This window comes from Balaenoptera ricei, chromosome 1 (genome assembly GCF_028023285.1).
Source record: "Balaenoptera ricei isolate mBalRic1 chromosome 1, mBalRic1.hap2, whole genome shotgun sequence".
Classification (NCBI taxonomy): Eukaryota; Metazoa; Chordata; class Mammalia; order Artiodactyla; family Balaenopteridae; genus Balaenoptera; species Balaenoptera ricei.
This window is the reverse complement of record NC_082639.1, coordinates 61343384-61365711: the sequence shown is the minus strand read 5'-3', so window position 1 is coordinate 61365711 and position 22328 is coordinate 61343384. Positions and strand designations below refer to the sequence as shown.

Below are 22328 nucleotides of genomic sequence, written 5' to 3'. Positions count from 1 at the left end.
AGTAATTTTGAAGAGTTAAAATAATTTTGTTATTTTGATCAATCTAAATAATGTTATTATTTAAGTGAATTAGCAACATAACAGATAGCTACAATAGCTAAGCCATGCAGTACTGTACACCCAGTAACAACAAGTTTTCATTATTCAAACCGACAATTATGGGCATTAATAGGCCTCTGGCCAGCTCAAGTTCTCCATGACAATGAATCCCTGCAGGCCAGGATTTTTCAGGAGCCAGGCTCAGATTAAAGTCTATGTCTGGGTATAGGGCTATATCCTCCTGGTTCTGAGAACCAGAAAACTGCAGATGTGGAACAAACCAACCAAATTCAATGGATCAGAGAGCAGCAAGGATGGTGTAGGAAAGGGTTAGTCTCTAGTCTACTATCTTGTTGATGCCAATCAATTGTTCTTCCTTTTGCATGGTTTACCTTTATAGACCTGGGGAGTGCATACAAGATAAGGCAGGTTGTGAATTTGACCAGGTGTGCATGGCTATCACCAAGCTTAAAGAAAAAGAATCTCCCTTATACATACATAGTGCATCATAAGTCAGCCAGCAAATACTAACTAGTGCCACTCTGTGTCATACATCATGCTGGGCTCTTTGGAGTTGGTTAGAGAGTATTTATAGTACAGGCCCTGCTTTTAAAGAACTAGAATCTTAATGAAAAGATCATGCATTCATTCATTCACTCAGCAAATATTTATTGAGTTCATCCTTTGTTCCAGGCACTGTGATATGTGGGCATGATGCAGAAACAAAATAGGTGTGAACCCTGCTTCCATGGAACTTACAATCAGGAGATACTGATACTTCTAAGTGACTTCGGCTATGTCCGAACAACCCCAATTCTAGCCAAATGGAAGGAAGAATGTTGCAGCCCACTCACAAATGATGTTCCCAAAGTGGGAGGCAAAGTGTAAGACTGTAATAATTTATCTAGCAGCTCTGTGTGATTATACACATTGCTGTAAATGTACCTGGTAGAATAATTTCACTGAGGAAAAGTTCCTCCTGAGTTGGTACCAGAGGCAGATGTATGGTTAAGCTAATGAAGCTCAGACCTCAAAGCCCCTCATTTCACAGGCCTTTTCCGAGGTCTGGTTTTATATTCATTTCATTAAGGAAAGTTGTATATTCTTCAGGTTCTGCAAGCCTGGATCCAGTGCTGTCTGGTATGGTACCCAGGTTTGCATGGAGAAAGTGAGATCTGACCTAGCTCTTGAAAGAAAAGTAGGCTGTGCATATTCCCCAAAAGAATGAGAGCCCAACGTATATACAATGGAATATTACTCAGCCATAAAAAGAAATGAAATTAAGTTATTTGCAGTGAGGTGGATGGACCTAGAAACTGTCATACAGAGTGAGGTAAGTCAGAAATAGAAAAACAAATACCATATGCTAACACATATATATGGAATCTAAAAAAAAAAACAACAATGGTTCTGAAGGACCTAAGGGCAGGACAGGAATAAAGATGCAGACATAGAGAATGGACTTGAGGACACAGGGAGGGGGAAGGGTAAGCTGGGACGAAGTGAGAGAGTGGCATGGACATATATACACTACCAAATGTAAAATAGATAGCTAGTGGGAAGCAGCTGCATAGCACAGGGAGATCAGCTCAGTGCTTTGTGACCACCTAGAGGGGTGGGATAGGGAGGATGGGAGGGAGATGCAAGAGGGAGGAGATATGGGGATATACGTATACGTATAGCTGATTCACTTTGTTATAAAGAAGAAACTAACACACCATTAAAGCAATTATACTCCAATAAAGATGTTAAAAAAAAAAAAAGACCCAAAGCAGCCAAAAATAAATAAATAGAAATTAAAAAAAAAAAAAAAAAAGAATGGGAGCCCACTCAGGATGAGGAGAATTGTAGGGACAGTGTACGGGGTGAATTGGAGGGCGGTGAGTTGATTGATGGGCAGTAAGAATTGCTAAAGTAGGGATCCGATTACCAACTCATCAACTAAGGTGTCTGCAATGGCCAATGTTGTTATTTAGTCTCTTTGCGATGTAAGAAATGGAGCACCACTCAGGTTAACTCAAGCAAGGGGAGGTTTATTATAATGGAATATCATGGCCTGGAGTACGTAGGCTGGAGTTGGAGGGTAGATCAGGATCCAGAGAATCAACTGTTGGAATAAATGAGTTCCTTGCTAATCTTCCGCCATCATTGGACCTAGCTATTTTCTACCTGTTTGACTGTGTTTCCATTACCAACTGCCAAGTCTTTCTCTCCACTGTCAATATAATTTCTTAACTTTATAATTTTTCTTTACTTACAATATCTGCTTCCTCATGGCACTGGTCCTGCTGCTAACTTCCTGATTTTTTCAACATTTCCAAATTCAGATTCTCAAGAGAGGAAATATCTGCCTTGTCAGCTCATTGTTCCTTGACTGGCAAGGCTATATGTCTTAGGTTTGTATACCTTGTCCAACTGGGTATTCCTGGGATATGCAGAATCCTTGTACAAAATATGGTAGCCTGTGGATGTGGATGCCCCTTCAGTGGGGCTGTGAGCAGAGGAACTTCCCTTATAAGGGTCTGTAGGTGCAGGTGGTATAACGAATGACATGCCCAATGTAGCTGAAATAGCTGATACTTCCTGAGAGCTTATTCTGTGTCAATTTCTGTTTTAAGCTCTTCCTATACATTCTCCCTTTTAATCCTACTGATAATATTATGGGGTAGAACTACTGCTGTTCCCATTTAACTGAGGAGGCAACTGATGCCCTGCAAATTCAACTAACTTCCTCAAGGTCACACAGCTAATAACTATTGGAACCAGGATTCTAACCAGGTATGTTTTAGAATCCATTTTTTTTCGATGCCATAGGCTGAATGTGGGATTTTATGAGGGCTGGGTTATAGCAGAGACTAGAGGCAGAGAAATCACTTAGGGGACTAAAGAAGGTTGCAGTGACACTGTGGGTGGGTAATAAAGGAGGAACTAAGAAAGATGCAGAATGGTTAGGGAAGAAAGGATTTCCCAGATACATTAAAAAAAAAAAAACAAAAAACAAGAATCACTTGGATTTGGTGATAAGTTGGAATTGGAATTTTGAAATAAATATTCAAGTAAAATGCATTATAAGTGCCCTCCTAATGAAAAAAACTAGTTGGAAAAGAGATTTAAATTTTCTTAGCAGTGGAAAAATGACTAAATTGGCTCTTGGGAAGTATAGTATCCAAAGATTTTATCAAATGCTGTGGAAGAAACTATTATATTCTTCTTACAGAGAAGTAGTATTCAGTCAAAATTTCCCCACCTCTGGATATTACCCACAAAAGGCTGGCTAGACTTCAGCGTATTGAGAAAGTCTCGTATTTCATTTACATAATGTAAGCCAGATTTCTGAAGGGAAAACTTTCCCCCCTGCTTACTTTGTAGCATGAAATAAAGAAAACTTCGGGGGTGAGGTACAACCTCAGTGTTGATATTCCAGTTTCTCAGAGTCTCCTGAGAAGCCAGATGTGAGAGCAGATGTTGCAGGCACTGTAACAGGTGTGGCAGAAGGGTGGATAGTATTCCCTGGGAGCCAGAGGCTAGAGCAACCATTGCTCCCTGTAGAGTCTGGGATGCTCCTCCCAGAATGGGATTTTTTTTTTTTTTGAATTTTTGAATTTCACTTTATTTTTTTATACAGCAGGTTCTTATTAGTTATCCATTTTATACATATTAGTGTATACATGTCAATCCCAATCTCTCAAGTCATCCCCCCACCACCATCCCCCCACCACCAGCCCCACCACCACCATCCCCCCCATCCCCCCCCACCATCCCCCCCGGCCACTTTCCCCCCCGGCCACTTTCCCCCCTTGGTGTCCATACGTTTGTTCTCTACATCTGTGTCTCAATTTCTGCCCTGTAAACCAGTTTATCTGTACCATTTTTCTAGGTTCCACATATATGCATTAATATACAGTATTTGTTTTTCTCTTTCTGACTTACTTCACTCTGTATGACAGTCTCTAGATCCATCCAAGTCTCTACAAATGACCCAATTTCGTTCCTTTTTATGGCTGAGTAATACAGAATGGGATTTTTAACATTTAGCCTTCCTTCCTGCATGAGGTTTCTGGCTACCAGTTATCAGTCTGTAATCCCCCAAATTGTGTCAAAGTCTTAGACTTCTCTGAGGTGGGAAGCCGTTCTGCCTCCTCAGCTGCTGCCCAGCTTTACCCAATCTTAGTCCTGAAGTGAAGTGCCCATTACTGCCAGCTGCACTTGTGCTTTTCTTTCTTTCTTTCTTTTTTTAAAATTTACTTATTTATTTAATTTTGGCTGCGTTGGGTCTTCGTTGCTGCACGTGGGCTTTCTCTAGTTGCTGCGAGCGGGGGCTACTCTTCGTTGTGGTGCGCAGGCTTCTCACTGTGGTGGCTTCTCTTGTTGCAGAGCACGGGCTCTAGGCGCGCAGGCTTCAGTAGTTGTGGCTCATGGGCTCAGTAGTTGTGGCTCGCAGGCTCTAGAGCGCAGGCGCAGTAGTTGTGGCACACGGGCTTAGTTGCTCCGCGGTATGTGGGATCTTCCCAGACCAGGGCTCGAAACCGTGTCCCCTGCATTGACAGGCCAATTTTTAACCACTGCGCCACCAGGGAAGCCCACTTGTGCTTTTCTGACTCTTGTACATTCAAGCATCTGTCTTTGTTCAAGCTTTCCCCCTCCTCCCTACCAATTCTTTTCACACCTTATACCTCTTGATGAAACCTCACCCCCCTAAAACAAAAGCCACTTTTATTTCCCTTTCTCTGAATTCTTAGGGTTTCTACAATCTGTACTATTGTGAGGAAACCAGTGTGAATTACATTTAAGGTCTACTCTCTTTCGAACACATTTTAATGTTTTAGAAGGAGAAAAAGGCAGAACGCCTTTAAAAGACTAGGTTAAGACAGAAGCATTGGAGGTCACATAGCCGAGTTTCAGTGTAATATTTTTGGACTATAAGGCTGTAAAAACCCGAAGATGAAGTTCTACTGAGGAGGAGATTGTCAGACATTAGAGCCTTTATGTAGCCTTAGCTGCTCAGAGTCTCAGGGAGAGCATGAAGACCATCATTAGAAAAAAGGCGCTGCACCTCCCTCTTTCATTTCTCTGAGAAGAGAAAGATGAAGGGAAGGAAAGCTTTGAGGAGTAAGAAGCAAAACTGTTTCTTCTTCTTGATAGTGTGGAATAGGAGGACCCAGAGTAGAAGCGATGCCTCACTCCGAGACCAGCAAGTGCATAATGACCGTAGATAATGCACCAGCGGTACACATTTCCTTAGAATGTTGCTGAAGTTTCCATATCTATCTTTATCCCTTATACAGAATAATTAACTGATTTTTTAAAAATCAGAAAGCAATATTTTTACTGTTAAGTAATGAACTAGGAGCAAAAGGCCTAGTTTCTAGTCCTGGATCTAGGTCTAGACTTGAGCAAGTTACTTAACTTTGTTGAGCTTTCATTTTTTTTTTTTTTCATCTATAAAATGGAAACAATATCCACCCACTTGCAGGCATTCTATGTAAAAACACATAGAAATCATTCATTTAAACATTAAACAGTAATTAAGCTGCATTGTGGCAGGCTCTGGTCTAGTCACAGGGGGTGCATCAGTGAACAAAAACAGATAAAAATCTCTGTCCTTGTGGGGTTCACTGACTAGTATAATTGGCCAGGTCACATTTTAGTTTTTCACACTGCTCAGTTATCCACCTCTTTCTTTTTTTATGAAACAAGTGTTTGCTGAATAACTCTTATACTCTGGGGGTGTTTACAAGTGAATCAAACCTATAGATTGATTATGGGGCCTTATGATGGAACAGAAATAAGGAGGCTGAATTCCAGACAAGACTTTGCTGCAAGCTAGCTAGCTCTATTTTTTAGTTATAAAAAATAACTTTGTCACATATTTGCATTTCAATATTCTAAAATTATCTATATTTTTTCTCCTGGAGTAGGTCAAATTCTGCCCCTACTGACTTACATGTTTTACTTATTTCTTTGATCAATTAACCCCTTTTAAAAAAATTATTTATTTTATTTATTTATTTTTGGCTGCGTTGGGTCTTCGTTGCTGAGTGTAGGCTTTCTCTAGTTGCGGTGAGCGGGGGCTACTCTTTGTTGCAGTGCGTGGGCTTCTCTTGTTGCGGAGCATGGGCTCTAGGCACACGGGCTTCGGTAGTTGTGGCACATGGGCTCAGCAGTTGTGGCTCACGGGCTTAGTTGCTCTGCGGCATGTGAGATCTTCCCGGACCAGGGCTCGAACCCATGTCCCCTGCATTGGCAGGCAGATTCTTAACCACTGCGCCACCAGGAAAGTCCCCAATTAACCCCTTTTTATACATCATGAAAATACAACATTTAGTTCAGCCCTCATCAGAATGATTTGTTCATTCCAAATTAATGAAGTTTCATTATACTTGTATAAAAAGAAGACAATCTTGTAAATACTAGATCTTAGTATGCAGCATAGGTGCATCTAGCTCAAGTACTACAATACCAGAGATGATAGTAAATTTCAAAGTTTCCAAGAGACTAGTTTTACTGTCACTGGGATGAAATCCAATTATAGAGGAAATGTAGAGTGTAGTTAGCATGTATTCTGGAACCAGACTGTCTGCATTTGAATCCAAGCTCTGCCACTTACCTGTGGGTGACCCTGGACAAAGTTATTTTACCTTTCTTTTCCTCAGTTTCCTCATCTGTCAAGTGGAGAGATGATAGTAGTGCAAACTTCAAAGAATAAACACTTGTCAAATGTTTAGAACATGCCTGACAAAGGGAAAGAACTTTATAATTTGGGGCTGTCTTTTAGGAGGGAGTTGAAGGGAGAGGAAATAAGAGTAGCGGATATATCATGTAGAGAAGCTGGTGGTAAAGGGAGCAAGAGATTGGACCACACTTACAGAAAGGGGAAGGGACAAGCAGTCAAGAACAGGTGTTTGTGTGTATTTTATTTCCCAAGATAAGGGAAGCCTATGACTTTTGAAGGCAGTGGAATAGAGCCAGGGAACAGAAAGTTGGAAGAGGGAGGGTTAGCTATAGGCGCAGGGTGATCTATAACAAGGACACAGGTAGTTCGAGGTGATGGAAGGTAAGTAATCATCAAATAGTTTTCTCTGTGTTCCTCAGGAATTCAGCTAGCCTTTATAATATATTACACATCTGGCACTGAAATTCTGAAGACAATAGATCAGACCATACACCTCCGCTATTCAGGATCAAACAGTGGATGGGGAGAAATTAGTGAGATGATGCGAAGTAAACAGAGGGAACTTTAGCAACATGCTGAAGAGTAGTCTGCACTCTGTGGTGCAGCTGGGTCGTTCTGAAAGGAACCTCACAGACAGACTAACGCAGGGTTCACCAGACAGAGGCAGGGTGGCTCCAGGAACACAGGCATCTGGCATCCAGCCAAGCCACTAACAGCCAGGGTCCACCCACAAGCCATGGCAGCAGACCCAATAACTGGGTTGTGTTCAGGAGACTGGAGTGGCCACTCATACATCAATCTTTTTATCGCAATTGCCACAGGAAAATAATTTGGTCCAAGAGTCAAATGCAAAGTGAAGGTCACACACACACACACACACACACACACACAGATAGTCTTTTCTATCTTAACAGGAATATTTAAAAATATCCTGTAATAAGGCTGAGTAAATGAAGCTGCTTTAACTGAAAATCTTTGGGTTCTCATATCCGAGAGAGGACCAGCTTTGCTAGCAGCTTGGGTATTATACATATTTGGTAATTTGGGAAGAACACACAAAGCTATAAGCTTAGCTAAAACAAGAGGAAGAGGACTTATTTTGAGCTGGACATATCTTCATAGAGGTAAGAGCTAAGATGTCTAAGAGAGGCCCATTAGCACCTGTACGTCCTACACTCTCAGGAAAGACTCATACTTTGATGTGGATGAAATTCAGTGTCTTAAAACGGTAAAGCATTAAATGGATTAAACGTAAAAGAGTTTGGCATTGCCTGACATAAATATTTCTACCTTTTCTCCCTTCCACCCAAGGTAATTCCCTTTTAAGTATTGCTTCTCAATATAGATTAAGAAGTTTTATCCCTAGCTAGAGGGAGTCCAGGCATCAGTAGCAGGAGTGAAGAAGATTATTTTCAACAGGACACCCTGCTGAACAGAGCTCCCCAATCTACACACATGGGCAGTCTCCTCCACTACCAGCTAAACTTAACTTGCCAAATATTTGCTTGGAGTGTGTCCCACATGACTGGATCCCTACGCAGAACCTATCGGATCCCGTACACCAGTTCTATACCCATCCCCGGCTTCTGCTTGTTTTGCTGCCAATTGTTCACACCAGTACCTTCAGAGGCTCGCCCACAGGCAGAACCAGCATAACCTACGGGTTTTACTCCTCCCCAAAGCAGCAATGACTTATGGGTATGGGAGTAGGAAAGCCCAGACCCTTTGTCTAGAGATGGGATAAACTCTGAAGTGTAGTTTACACTCCAGAGTTTCCCAAAGCTTCAGACTGAGACTGGAATTACCTAAAATCTCACCACATCATGGCTTCTTCTCCTTCTCTGTCCTACTTTTCCACTCCCTTACTGTTTCTCCTGGGAGTACATCCTTAATAAGTCACTTGCATACAAGCCCTTGGCTCAGGGTCTGCCTCTGGGAATACTCAGCACAAGACAGTCCTTACTTATTATTCATTGATTCCTTCATTGATTCATTCAAAAAAGTGCACTGAGTGTCTAAGTGCTTTCATCCCAGTCCAGTGGGTTAGAGTGATATATAGTTAGGTGAAAGGTAACCATGGGTATTCTCAAGTATTATATGGGACATACAGAGACTACACATTTCTAGAGTCAAAAGAAACTTAAAATATGAACATATCATCATGCCTGATAAACTGATTTCTACCTAGTAGGTTCTTATGTGTGCCAAAAGATTTGGTTAGTCCTTGGCCTCATAATGTTGACCACTGAGGAGAGCCAATCATTTCTTAGAATGCTGTTTTACTCACAAACATTTATTGGGCTCCTGCTATGAATCAGAAAGTGAGAAACTGACACACTCATAAGTATTGGGTTTGCCAAAAAGTTTGTTCGGGTTTTTCTGTAAGATGTTACGGAAAAACCCAAACAAACGTTTTGGCCAATCCAGTACAATATAATGAGATAATTACATCTTGAATAATGTATACGATGCCATGGATATATGATAGAAGGAAAGATACTTTTCCAAGAAAACAAAAGACTGGATCTTGGAGGAAAAGTACAATTGATTCTGGACAGAAGTAGAGAGAGGCATTTCAGAAAGGGAATAGCAAACTCCATAGTAATTAGGTGTAAAAGAGCCTTGGCAGGTTTCCGGAAGTGTGAGTAGTTTACAGGATTGAATCAAGGGTCACACGAAGAGGAGAAGCAGGAGATAAACCCAGAGGGGGAGGTTGGAACCACTCAGTGGTGCACCTTAGGTACTTCAGAACTTTATCCTGTAGCAATGGGGAACCTTCAAAGATGTTTAGGATTTGCCAAGGTTTGCCTTGGAAACAATACGAAGGATGTGTTAGAGAAAAGAAAGACTCCAGTCAGAAACACTAGTTAGTTAGAAGGCTGTTATTAGGTTGAATCAGATATAATTTCCAATATCCAACCATTTTTGATCCAACAAAAATGTGAATTTCATATAGTTCAGATTGATACACTGCACAAGAAGAATGAGGGTGAGACTCTGAACAATGACGTGAAGACTGGAGAGAAGGAGTGAAATAAAAGAGGCACACAGGAGAGAAAATTGGCATGAAAGGCAGGGGCAGAGTAAGCTGCAGAATTAGGTGTGACCGTGAAGCAGAATTTTGTAATGTGAATGACGGAGTGAATCACGGAGAATGTCCATAAGGGAGATGGGTTCCACCAGGGGAGTGGTTTAGGGAGTGGAACAGGACACCATACCATGCTTCAGAACTCACGGCTCTTACCTTGCAGTGCCTCATTTCTCTTTAGTTCCTTCTTTTCCTGCTACTTGACATTGGACAGGCATATGATACCCAAATGCCTACTGTTATATTTGCTCTTAAAGTTGGGCCAACAAATAATGCAATCCCAAGTGTGTTACTTAGTTAAAGCAGTCCTCTAAATGAGAACCTGAGCAGCATGACATCAGGAAGAGAAACTTAGCGGTCCTCTAGTGAAGGGACCCAGTCTAACCAGATTGCTCTTTAACAGATGGAGGGTCTTCTCATACAGGGGCACCCAGGGGATTCTGAAAGTCTCAGAGAATGAAGAGGAAAACCTGTTTTGTTTTTCTTTTCTACTTTGACCTCGACTCTGACCACTCTTCCAGATCCACAGTGTTTCTATAAAAAGTGTCCCTGAACATCTTCTGTTTGCTCTGAAATAGATATTGGCCAAATTATATTTTTTTGTTGCAATGAAGACGTGTCATTTTATTGTCCTTCAAATAACCCTGCCTTCCTAAAACAAAAAATTGTCTATTTGCTTAACACAGTCAAGAACTGGAGAACCACATGCCTGTCTGGACATTTTATATAATGTCACGCCAGTTGGGTTGGACATGCTATTTAAGATGATCTTAACTATACTCTTGAGAAAAAAAGGACTCTAGCAATCTGATAAAAAAGACTGACTAAGGATACATTGAATTCAATTTCTTTTTGTTCTTTCTTATAACAATTTCTTATAAGAATTTCATTTCATTTTGCTAGTTCTTGTAAGAGAATTACTAAGAAATGTATAAAAAGGAAACATTTTTCAGGTATATTTTCTTTTTATGTATTTCAACTTTGTCGAAATGTGTATATTTCAATATTTTATTGCATCGAATGAATTTAAGCGATTATTTGTAGAATGCTGTTGAGGGACGGGCCTCAGGGCAAATTATGCAGCATTGTTCATTCAGGCCACAAATACTTACCGACCGTCACCTATGTGCCAGGTGCTGTGGTAGCTGTTGGAGATGCAGTGATAAGCTAAGCCAGGCATGGTTTCTGCCCTCATGAAGCTTGTAGCCTAGAGATAACAACTCGTGTTAAACAAATAATCACACAAATAACTAGTCGTTACAAACTACAATGAATTCTTGAAAAGAAAATAGTGGGTCACACAGTGGGAGACCAGTCCTAGTCAACAGGGTATTCTCTGAGGAAGTGATTTTCCAAGTTAAGACCTGAAGGACAAGTAGCAGTCAGCCAGGTGATGAGGGAACGGAAGAGCACTCTGGGTAGGGGAAGCTTCAAGTGCAAAGGCCCTGAGGTATGGAGGAGGATGACCTTGTTTGTGACATTCCTGGACGGCTAGTGTGGCCTGAGCACACGGTAGCAAAAGGTTCAAAGCAAAGCTGGAGTTGCAGCCGGAGGCTAGATCAAACAGATAACGTTAAGAATTTTGATCTGTACCCTAAGAGCAACAGGAAGCCACTGAAAGCTGGAGAGTGGTAGAATTAGATTTACCTATAAAGATCATCTGAAGTCAGTGAGCTTTCATTCGGCATTTAACAAATGCTGTGATAAATGCTCTAGGGCTCCCGAAGTCACATTAGACCCGATTTCTGCTCTCAAGTGATGTCTGGTGTGTCAGTGTGGGAAGAAATAGAATGTGGGTCAAAGCACAGAGGCGGGAATGGGACAGTTTCGGGGAGATAATATCTAAAACATCTTTGTTTACTAGGTCATAACCGATGGGCATTGATGTATAGATTGGGGCTCTGCTGTTTTTTCAAAGATGTTCAGGGAAGTGTCATCTGATGAAAGGAGTCATAATCAATAATTCATCCACTGAAACCCTCTGTCTGTTCACAGATCAGGCACCACACAAACAACTATGCCTCCAGCTCCACCTCTTTACCCCACCAGTGCTCCTCAACCTTGATGTGGAGTGACCACTTGGAAAGGTGAGATGTAGAAGCGGTCTGGATCTACAGCTAAGCCCTCCCCCATCTCTCTGTTCTGATCCGAGTTCATGTTACAAAGGCAGAATATCTCTAAGAATTAAAATGCAAACTAAGCACACACATCTGATTAAGGAGGACTAGATTCCCCAAGGAGCTACTGTTGTTTTTTACAACTTCACTTACATTTCCTCCAATTAAGAACTTTCTGAGACTGGCTCCAGGCTGCTCTTGGAACTGACCAACTCCATGTAGTGAAAGAGCCTGCACGTCACTTACTTTTCATAGTAAGAACAGTCTCCAGGAGTATTTCTTAAATTTTTTTAAAATTGAAGTATAGGTGATTTACAATGTCATGTTATTTTCAGGTCTACAGCACAGAAATTTATTATTATATACATATATATATTATATATATATATACATATATATTATACATACATATATATACATACATATATATTTTATATGTGTATATATATATATATATATATATATTCTTTTTCAAATTCTTTTCCCTTATAGGTTATTACAAAATACTGAGTACAGTTCCCTGTGCTATACAGTAGGTCCTTATTGGTTATCTATTTTGTACGTAGTATTGTGTACATGTTAATCCCATCCTTCCAGGAGTATTTTAACGCTAAGTGACCCCTGTTTTGCTTAGGCACCAGAACTCAGCATGTTCACCATATGTTTAGCACACTCTTACTTGACCTTTCGATTATATCTGTTTTGTATAAAACATATATTTCAATGAATGTACATTGCAGAAAGCAGAACATAATGCCAAATGTGATGCACGTTTGGTCAGACTAAATTTTGAGCATTAGTTTCCTCCCTCAAACATTTCCTTTCAATATTCTTGTTACTGACTGTAGTGTTAACTGAATGAATAGTCTTCTGTGTATCATTGCATTGTGTGATCTTTTTGTTTTAATGAGAGCATGTAAAAAGTTTTAATTTATTTTCAAAGATAGCACATGTCTTTTCAAATAAGTTGAACTCTTCATTTTTAATGGAAAGTCAGCATGTTCATTTTATTTCATTCCCTGGGTACAGCTGGGTACAATAGCTCCTCTACTCAATATAAGTTGTTATGAGAGATGTGGACATTCAAGCAGCTCAATTTCTTTGACCATTTGTTCTCCCATAGTGGCAGTAACTGAGAGATAATCACTTCTGTTCTTCAGGGCAAGATCTAAATGTGTTTTTCAATAAATATTGTGCAACAATGCCCAAAGGATAAGAATAAGCTGGTTGCTTCTGGAACATACCTCAAAAATCACAAGGCCAATAAAGTTTTTACTCAACTCACTTTTATGATCTTATATCCTTCCCCTGGATATCTGCCTGTAATATACATATTACAAGCACTGTTTTGCTATGAACACAGATCCCTTGGAAAACAAAAGAAGGGAAAAGTAGGGAGATACCCAGCTCCCATCTCATTATTGGTAGGTTCATACTAATCCCACTTTTAATTTTTTAAAGTAAATCTTATCATACTTCCCCTCATTATATAAATAAGCCAGGCTCTCTATAGAAACTTTGGAAAATAAGGAAAATTAGAAAGAAAGGCAACTTACTAAACTTTACTTCCACTACTCAAGAAAAACCCACCATCATTTTAGTATATTTCTCTCTTCATTTTCCCCTACACTTTCCTTGATTTAGTTTTACATACTTATGATAATATATACTCATTATTATTATTTTTTAAAAAAAATTTTTTTCTGCCTTTATTTTTTTATTTTTTATTTTTAAATTTATTTATTTATGGCTGTGTTGGGTCTTCATTTCTGTGCAAGGGCTTTCTCTAGTTGTGGCAAGTGGGGGCCACTCTTCATCGCGGTGCGAAGGCCTTTCACTGCCGTGGCCTCTCTTGTTGTGGAGCACAGGCTCCAGATGCGCAGGCTCAGTAGTTGTGGCTCACGGGCCCAGCTGCTCCGCAGCATGTGGGATCCTCCCAGACCAGGGCTCAAACCCGTGTCTCCTGCATTGGCAGGCAGACTCTCAACCACTGCACCACCAGGGAAGCCCTATACTCATTACTGTGTCTTGTTTTTTTACTTCATTTAACATAAAATAAACATTCCTCAGATTATTTACAAATTATTTTTAAAGTAACTTTAATATTTATGTAATAGCCTATTAAAAGAATATACTATAGTTTACTTAATCATTATGTGTGTTCAAATTTGGCACCGTGATGAATAGAGTTGTATCTATTACCCAAAGACTGAAATGCAGAATTAAAAAAAAAATTTGTGATTGTTTTTACCAAAAGTATACTTTAAAGAATAAATAATATATAAATTTTTAATATTCTTGAAAGATGCCTATAGTCTGCTTTCAAAAAGAATTACTAGAGATTTAAAATTTCTTCAGCAATGTGTGAGAGTTTCTACTTTGCTTTATTCTAACCAGCACTGTATATATCTTAAGACACACACACAATACTTTGTTGGTTTGATAGGAGAAAAATTGTATTTCATGGCTCTTTTAATCAGTACACTTCCTGATGCTTTTAGAGTGTGGTTATATACTGATTAGGGCTTGTTTTTAAGGCAAGATTATTTGACCATTCAATGTTTATACAATTGATATAGTTTTATAATTTGATTATTCTTCTGGATTACAATCTTGGAAACCAGAAAAATTGCTCAGAATGAAGGCATACACTTAGCATAATTAAATGATCCAGAGGTTTACATGATCCAAAATCCAGAATTATTTAAATTGTTTTTATTTACAAAACACAGATGTAATTACTTCAAACAAGAATGTTTTGATGTCTAAGACATATTTCACACTTACATCTTAGTCCTCACACCATACAAAAACAAAAGTATTCCTATCCATGCTTATTATACCTTTTTCTCTTTATTCTAACAGATAATGAAAGAACGGAGGTGGACTTTTTATTGCAATTCCTGCTTCCCTGAGTTTGTGTATTTCTTCCTACCTGAGAAGGAGAATTTTATATTTTGATTTGGATTGTTTCTTCTTTTTCATCTTTTTAAAAATTTTAATGTTTTTTCTTGTCAGTAATATCCACTGAGACCAAGTTTATTACTGCAATACGTGTCTTTGAGTATTAAAAATTGGTTTCTGGGACTGGATTTTGAGTATATATTTAAGAAGCTGGGCACGATTGCACAGATGGTGACTGGTGAAAAAATGAGAAAAAGAAAACCCCATCCTTCAGGAGTTTTCCCCCAGCTTCAAACCCTTATGTGAATCTCAACTGATGTGGATATCTTTACATTTTATCGTAGTTTTGATTTTACAATATGAGTTTGAAAAATCAGTAAAAGTTTTTGTCAGTGAAAAGTCAACTTACTGAGAGCAAGAATTCAATTAATAAGACATAAACTTCACGAGATAGAAAAGGATGCCAAATGAAGGCAGGAGGGTACCATGACCAAAGATATTTATGCAAAATGTGTGATTAATGTTTTGGAGATATGTTCTTCTGGGCTAAGCTGGGAACTAAAAGCCCTTAAGTCTGTATTCTTGTTATGTGTCATTTAGTAACTCAGGAATCAGCATAATTGTTATTTCTCTGTCTTTGAAGACTGAAAGGTGTGATGCAACGAAGGGCTGTCTTGATATGTCATAGAAAATAATAATGAAGCTAAGGGATGAATTGTTGAGTTGGAGCATTAAAAAATCCGGGTGCAGTCTCCGATCCACCACTATCAATTCAGCATTTCTTACAATTTCTTCTTGGGTGGCATACAAAAGACAAAATTAATAAATGACATAGTTATCAACTATCAAGTTTTGTTACTTTTTTATGAAATAAAAGGGTCTAGTTTGTCTGAAATAAGAAATTCTGTGAACTTTAAAAAAATACTTTGAGTCATCTACTATCTCTCAGCTAATGTGCCCTTACCTGCTCATAAATTCAACCAACATTTCTTTCTCTTGTCTTTCTTTCCCACTCCCTTCCTCCTTCTTTTCCCTCGCCCCATTCACTTAATTCAACACATATTTATTGAGTGTCCCTTCTTTAGGCACCTAAGGGCCATGCTGTCACATACAAGGATATCTTGGAAAGAGATGATAATATGGTATCAGTAGTTTTGCAATAGGAGCCTATACTGTGACTCCATTGTCATTTCTGTCAATGTGATGAAACCAAAATAGTTGAATCATTCTTTTTGGCTAGTTGAACCAGTGTGAATTAGCTGCAAACTACAATTATTTTCATTAAATATGTATTGAAATTCAAGCATTATGTAACTGGCACAAAACATGCTGTACACAATCCCTTTATTCAGGTTTAAATTCAACATATTTTATTGAGCAAGTAGAATTTGCAGACCATCATAGGAATATCCACACTCCTGTTACCTCTCTATCTGTCCATCATCCAGCTATGTGGTTGTCTAGCTGTCATCTATTTACTGTTTTATTTTTACAAAAGAGGGTAAGGTTTACAGAGGGTTTGCCCAATGTCACTTAGCTAACATAAGTAGGAATTCAGATCCAAGTTTAAGTTTTTTGATTCCAGGTTTACTGTTCTCCCTACAGCACAGTGGGATGTGAGACTTATTACAATGATATGCCATTTATAAGACAATGTGATCTAGTAATAAAAGCATGGGTTTTGGAATCAAACTTGGATTTAAATCTGGCTGTGCCACTCATTAGCTCTGTGAACTTGAGAAAGTTAATTAATTTCATTTGGTCTCAATGAAATAATCTGTAAACTAAAGACAGTAATACTTACCTGTGGGGTTATTGTGATAAGGTACGTCAAGTGAGTGTAACACAATAGGTACTCAATAAGTATTAACTGTGATTAATTCTTTATCTAGACTTACCTCCAACTGTATAATAGGAGCTCTCACTTTCAACTATAAACTGGCTTCCTGACTGTGTGGGTTGAAATGTCATGGACAGAATCAACATTATGTAACAACAAATCCCTGGATGCTATTCTTCTTGATTCTAATACCTCATGGTTACTTTTGCCCACACAAAACCTACTCATCTCCCACATGTTCGAATCTCACCTTGTCCTTAGACCTTGGACAATTTAAGTACAGAAGCCCCTCCTTATCTGCAGTTTCAGTTACCAGTGGTCAAGCACAGCCGGAAAATATTAAGTGGAAAATTCCAGAAGAAAACAATTCATAAGTGTTAAATTGTATGTCATTCTGAGTAGCGTGATGAAATCTCCTAGGGTTCTGCTCTGTCTTACCTGGGACGTGAATCATCACTTTGTCCCCCGTATCCCACTCATTAGTCACATGGTAGCCCACTCAGTTATCAGATCCACTGTTGAGGTTTTGCAGTGCCTGGGTTCAAACACTTAATATGCTTTTTACTTAATAATGGCCCCAGGGAATTCCCTGGTGCTCCAGTGGCTAGGACTCCATGCTTCCTGCCACCAGCCTGGGGTTCAATCCCTGGTCGGGGATCTAAGATCCCCCAAGCTGCAAGGTGTGGCCAAAAATAATAATAATAATAATAGTCCCAAAGCCCAAGAGTAGTGATGCTTGGCCATTCGGATATGCCAAAGAGAAATTGTAAAGTGCTTCCTTTAAGTGTAAAGTGCTTCCTTTAAGTGAAAGTTCTCGATTTAATAAGGAAAGAAAAAAAAATATGCTGAGGTTGCTAAAATCTACATAAGAAGAAGTCTTCTATTCTTGAAATTGTGAAGAAGGAAAAAGAGCTTGTACAATAACTATTGGTTATTATCGTTAATCTCTTACTGTACCTAATTTATAAATTAAACTTTAAAATAGGTACTTATGCATAGGAAAAAACATACTATGTATAGGATGCGGTACTATCTGTGGTTTCAGTCATCCACTAGGGTCTTGGAATGTATTCCCTGAAACTAAGGGAGGACTACTATGTCTTTGTTATCTGCTTACCTCTCTCCCCAGCTCTGAAGTTATACAGTGCTCATTTCGATAATTACTGTATTATTCCTTAAATATTTTTATTACGCCTGTCTTTTTCCCTTGACAAAATTCTATTTCATGGTTGACAGACACATTTCTTATATTTTCTTCATGGGTCTCATAACACTAGTACAGTATTTGACACCATGAAAAATGGGCTGTATACACCTGGTTCTTGACTACATATAGACCTATGACTTTTGCATTGGAAGAAATAAACTCCTGCCTACTTCTACCAACATTCTATTGCAGAGCCAGTGATTTCATTCAGCACCACTGCAACCCAGTGTGAAACAAAATAAACAAAAGCAAAAAAAATCCAGCTATGCTGTTCCCAAAAGAGATTGGGACAGGGTAATGTGAAGAGGCATGCCAAGCCATGCTGAAATCTCAGAGCCAGGGCAAGGAAAGGAAACAAGGAATATTAGGGTTAGAAGACTAAGCTTCCATCAGAAGTTATATTTATCCAAATTCTCCCAAGGAAGGAGGAGAAAATTAAAGTCATTATCTTTTGTATGTAAATGTGTATATGTATCTTATAAGGGGACCTTGGTCCACAAAATATATGGAAATTCAGACAGTGTTCAATTGGTCTACATTTTTAGTGTCTACAAGAACGACTTTTAAAAATTAAATAAATAACGAAAACTAGGTTATAAGGAAACCATATAAGCTACTTAAGAGAACAAAATTTTTTCCAACATCTTCAGTAGTTGGAAGCACATTTAAAAGAAGTCTATTGTTAAGATAATTGTAATTATTCAGACACCTTAAGGATCTGAATAAAATATACCTTGCTTGATATGCTTTTAATTAATTACTATGAATACTTAAATGTTTAACAGCTGTCTTAAAAAATATTTGTGCTTATGTATTTCATTAATCCAGGCTTTTACTAAATACTTTAATTCAAAATATGTCTAGGCTTACCCCATGGATTAAAATGTTTCTCTCTTTATTCATGTTCTAAGACTTTATTTTATTGTCATTATCTGAAATGCTTTTTTATATAAAAATAATTTGTACAATATGCATTTTTAAGAGCTTTTGTAGTTTTTTTTTTTTTTTTTTTAATACTCAACCATATTGTAAGCCCCTTGTGGGCAGGACCTCTGCTTTTGTACCTACAGAGCCTAGCACTGTGGTAAGCACATAGAAATTACTCAATAAAAACTTGATGGCGAGTCTAAGTGGCCAGACTGCAATCTACATGAGTGATGCCTAAGACACTAGGTGTGCACAATATGGGGAAAGGTAGCATTTAGTTGACAGTTGATTCTTTATTTACTTTTCCTCTTTGATGTGCTGTTTCTGTCAGTCTTTAAATCTGAGTGGTGCAGAGAGTCTTCTATAGACTTCTTGAAGAAAACAACTGCAAATATTTGTTGAATATGGGGCGATTGCTGTTAGAAAAAAAAATAAATGAGATAAATAGAAACTACATATAAAACTAACTTGTCTTTTGGTTAGCTAAGTTATTTCTTACGTTGGTGTATGAGCTGAATTTTACTACACTTAGAAGTAAATGAAGGTATTGCTGAAGATATATAGCCTGTGGAATAAAATGAACATAATTTGCACATATGAGAGCAGTAGAAAATTTTCATTTTATGACTTTTTTGAGCAAAGTATAGTGTTTTCCTTTTCGAAATAAGTATACCAGAGCCATAGTAAATGAATAACAGTCATTAGCTGATTTCTTAAAGAAAGTTAGTAGTTGCTGATCATGGTTTTTTATCAGTGTATTTAACTTATAATTGAAATATTAAATCTTTTTAAATGCTTTGGAAATAGACAAGAAGTACTTATTTAGAATTACTTAGAGAAAATAATAAAGAATAAAATTGCAAGTGTACATAGAAAACATGAGAACTTAAGTAATAAGCACTAAAATACTATGGCACAGGAAGGGCAGCAGAGATTATACACTAAAAAACCAAAATGCCATGTAAAATACAGGGTTAAACCAAACAGAGACTACCAATAGAAATTCAGGATTAAAACAAAAGGATGTAAATTTGTTATAAGACTAGACAAAGTATGATTCAGTAATAAGTGCTCCATAAATACTTGCTGATTGTTGGGGTGGTGGTGGGAGAGGCTCCTGCTTCTGCTGGTAAAGAATAGAAATAGATATTCAAGCAAAATTAAGTAAATGTCATACTAAGAGAATTTGGAGGGAAGAGGGAAAACATAGTAATATTTTTTAATAAGACTTTGGAAAAAAATTAAAGATTGAGTTAATCTTCTTTCTATATATCTAACCTTCCTTTAAGTTCTGTTAATCCTACCAGTATTTCTCAATTCTCTTCATCATCACTGCCATGTTTTAAATCTATGCCTCCATCATTTCCCATCTGAATTACCCCAGTAACCCATGTCCTGATTCTGGTCTTGGGCCCTTTAATCATCTTCCACATCTGCTGTCAGAGTAATATTTTGTTAATAAAATGAAAATCTGTTTATGCTATTTTCCTTCATAACATCTTTAATATTTTCCTATAGCCTTAGGGCTAAAGTTAAAACAACCTAACTTAGTCTATGGGGCTTTCCACAATCTAGTCTCTGCTGAGCCTCTGGTCTCCTCTTCCACATCCACCTTGTTTTCCAGCAATGCCAAACTGCTGTCCAACCCTTTTGTACTTTGCTCATAATGTTCCTTCTCGGCTGGATACTCCCTTCTCCTCTTCTGTACATGATTAATCCTAACTCATCTTTCATGAGTTTCAACTCAAGTACCACTTCTATCAGGAAACCTTCTTCTTGATAAAACGTCCATCTGTGTTGTAATTTGTTGGTGTATTTGCCCATCTTCTCTGCTAGCCAAGGCAGGGATATGTTTTTCATCCCTGAGTCTGGTGTATGGCATAGAACTGGTATTCAATAAGTCCTTGCTGGTGAAAGAAAGAACAGAAAGAAGATGTGAAACAATCAGCAATGAGACTTTGAGCAAAAGCAAAAGTTCAAGATAATTCAAAGTCCAAACTGTCTTTATGTTACTTAAAGCAGGTAATTAGCCACACTTTCTGAATAACCATCCAATTGTTGACTTTCTAGTCACAGAACTAGGTTTGTATTTACACTTGAAGTTGGCAGAGATTCTGTGGAAGTAACTGACAAAACTGAGAAAGAGTGCCACAACCTTATCTCACTTGACTGAAGTTTAGATGCAATCTTAGAAACTCAAGAAAAAAATAACAAATTGAAATATTGCTCTCCAACTTGATCCTGAATTTCTTCAAAGGCAGAATACTGTAGTCTTGTAGAGACAGCTCAGGCTTTGAAGTTGGATAGTTGGCCTTGAATCCTGACTGACACTAGCTAGTCATGTGACCTTGAAGATTCTATATTTAATCTCATTTAGCCTCAGTTTCCTTGTTTGTAAAAGAGTAACAAACACATTTTAGGGTTGCTGAAAAGATTAGATATGATATGTTTGAGGCCACTATTCTTAAGACCACTATAAATCCCCAGAGGTAAAAGATGGTCCAAAGAAAGCCATTTACGGGATGCCTCACTTTTGAGTAAGTGGCTGGAATTTGGATCTGAGGAACTATATGTGTACCAAAGCAGCACATGGGCATAGTTCGGCTCCAAACAATTTTACTACAAGCTCTTTGCAAATCACCAACCACCCTTTAAACAATTAACTTGAATTACCATCAACCAGCTGCCGAACCAATGAGATTTCCTCTGCAGGTGCCAGCAAGAATATTCCTGCCAAAAAAAAAGAGAAAGTGGTTTTGAAATAAAACTGCTAGAGTATAACTCACACTAAGTACTTGTGAAGTTAAAGAGGAAACAACCTGAGGCTAGGGACCCCATTAATATTGGAAGCAAGACATGGTTATGGGATAATAAGGAGCAAAAGAGAAGTATTAAAGTTGCCAGCAAAAGCTACATCACCTGGGCCTATTTCAGTGTGGGCTCTGGACTATGTCACAGTACCAGGGCCAGTTGGTATTAAGAAAGACTTGTCCCAGGGCATCTGTCCGTGAAGAGAAGTGCAGTTCTGTTGTTGGCCTATAGGCAGTATCAATAGATTAGGGTTACAGAACTCAGTGATTGTGCTATTCTTAACTTCTCGTACAACTATTGCCATATTGCAAAACCCACCCATTGGTACCATGTGGGAAAGTGACAGATGCAAAAAGGGAATTCATGAAGACCTGGTGCAGTGTTTCTCAAACTTGCCTAATCATACTAATCACTCAAAGTTTATTAAAATAGAAAATATTGGTCCCTTCCCTGGAGGTTATGAGTCAGAAAGTTTGGCATGGGACCTAGGATTTTGTATTTTTAAAATAAGCTTCTCCTAGGTGATTCTTCTCAACAAGCAGATGTGACAACATTGATGTAGTCCAGTACATCGCTAGACCAGTGCATTAGCATCACCTGGGAATTTATTAGAAATGCAAATTATTTGGCCCCATCTGACCTACCGAATGAGAAACCCCAGGGCTAGAGCCCAGCAATCTGTGTTTTAGAAGCCCTCCAAGTGATTCTCACACACTAAAATT

General features: G+C 38.4%; 1 protein-coding gene across 1 annotated transcript in view; it reads left to right on the top strand.

Annotated features, from left to right (window-relative positions):
• Positions 1–18998, top strand: part of PTGER3 (prostaglandin E receptor 3) — an 84827-nt gene extending 65829 nt beyond the window's left edge. Inside the window, exons 3-4 of the mRNA XM_059924387.1 lie at positions 11796–11887; positions 14783–18998. Coding sequence (XP_059780370.1) covers positions 11796–11887; positions 14783–14786 — 96 coding nt within the window. The 3' untranslated portion in view covers positions 14787–18998. The remainder of the gene's footprint in view (positions 1–11795; positions 11888–14782) is intronic.
• The last annotated feature ends 3330 nt before the right edge of the window (positions 18999–22328 follow it).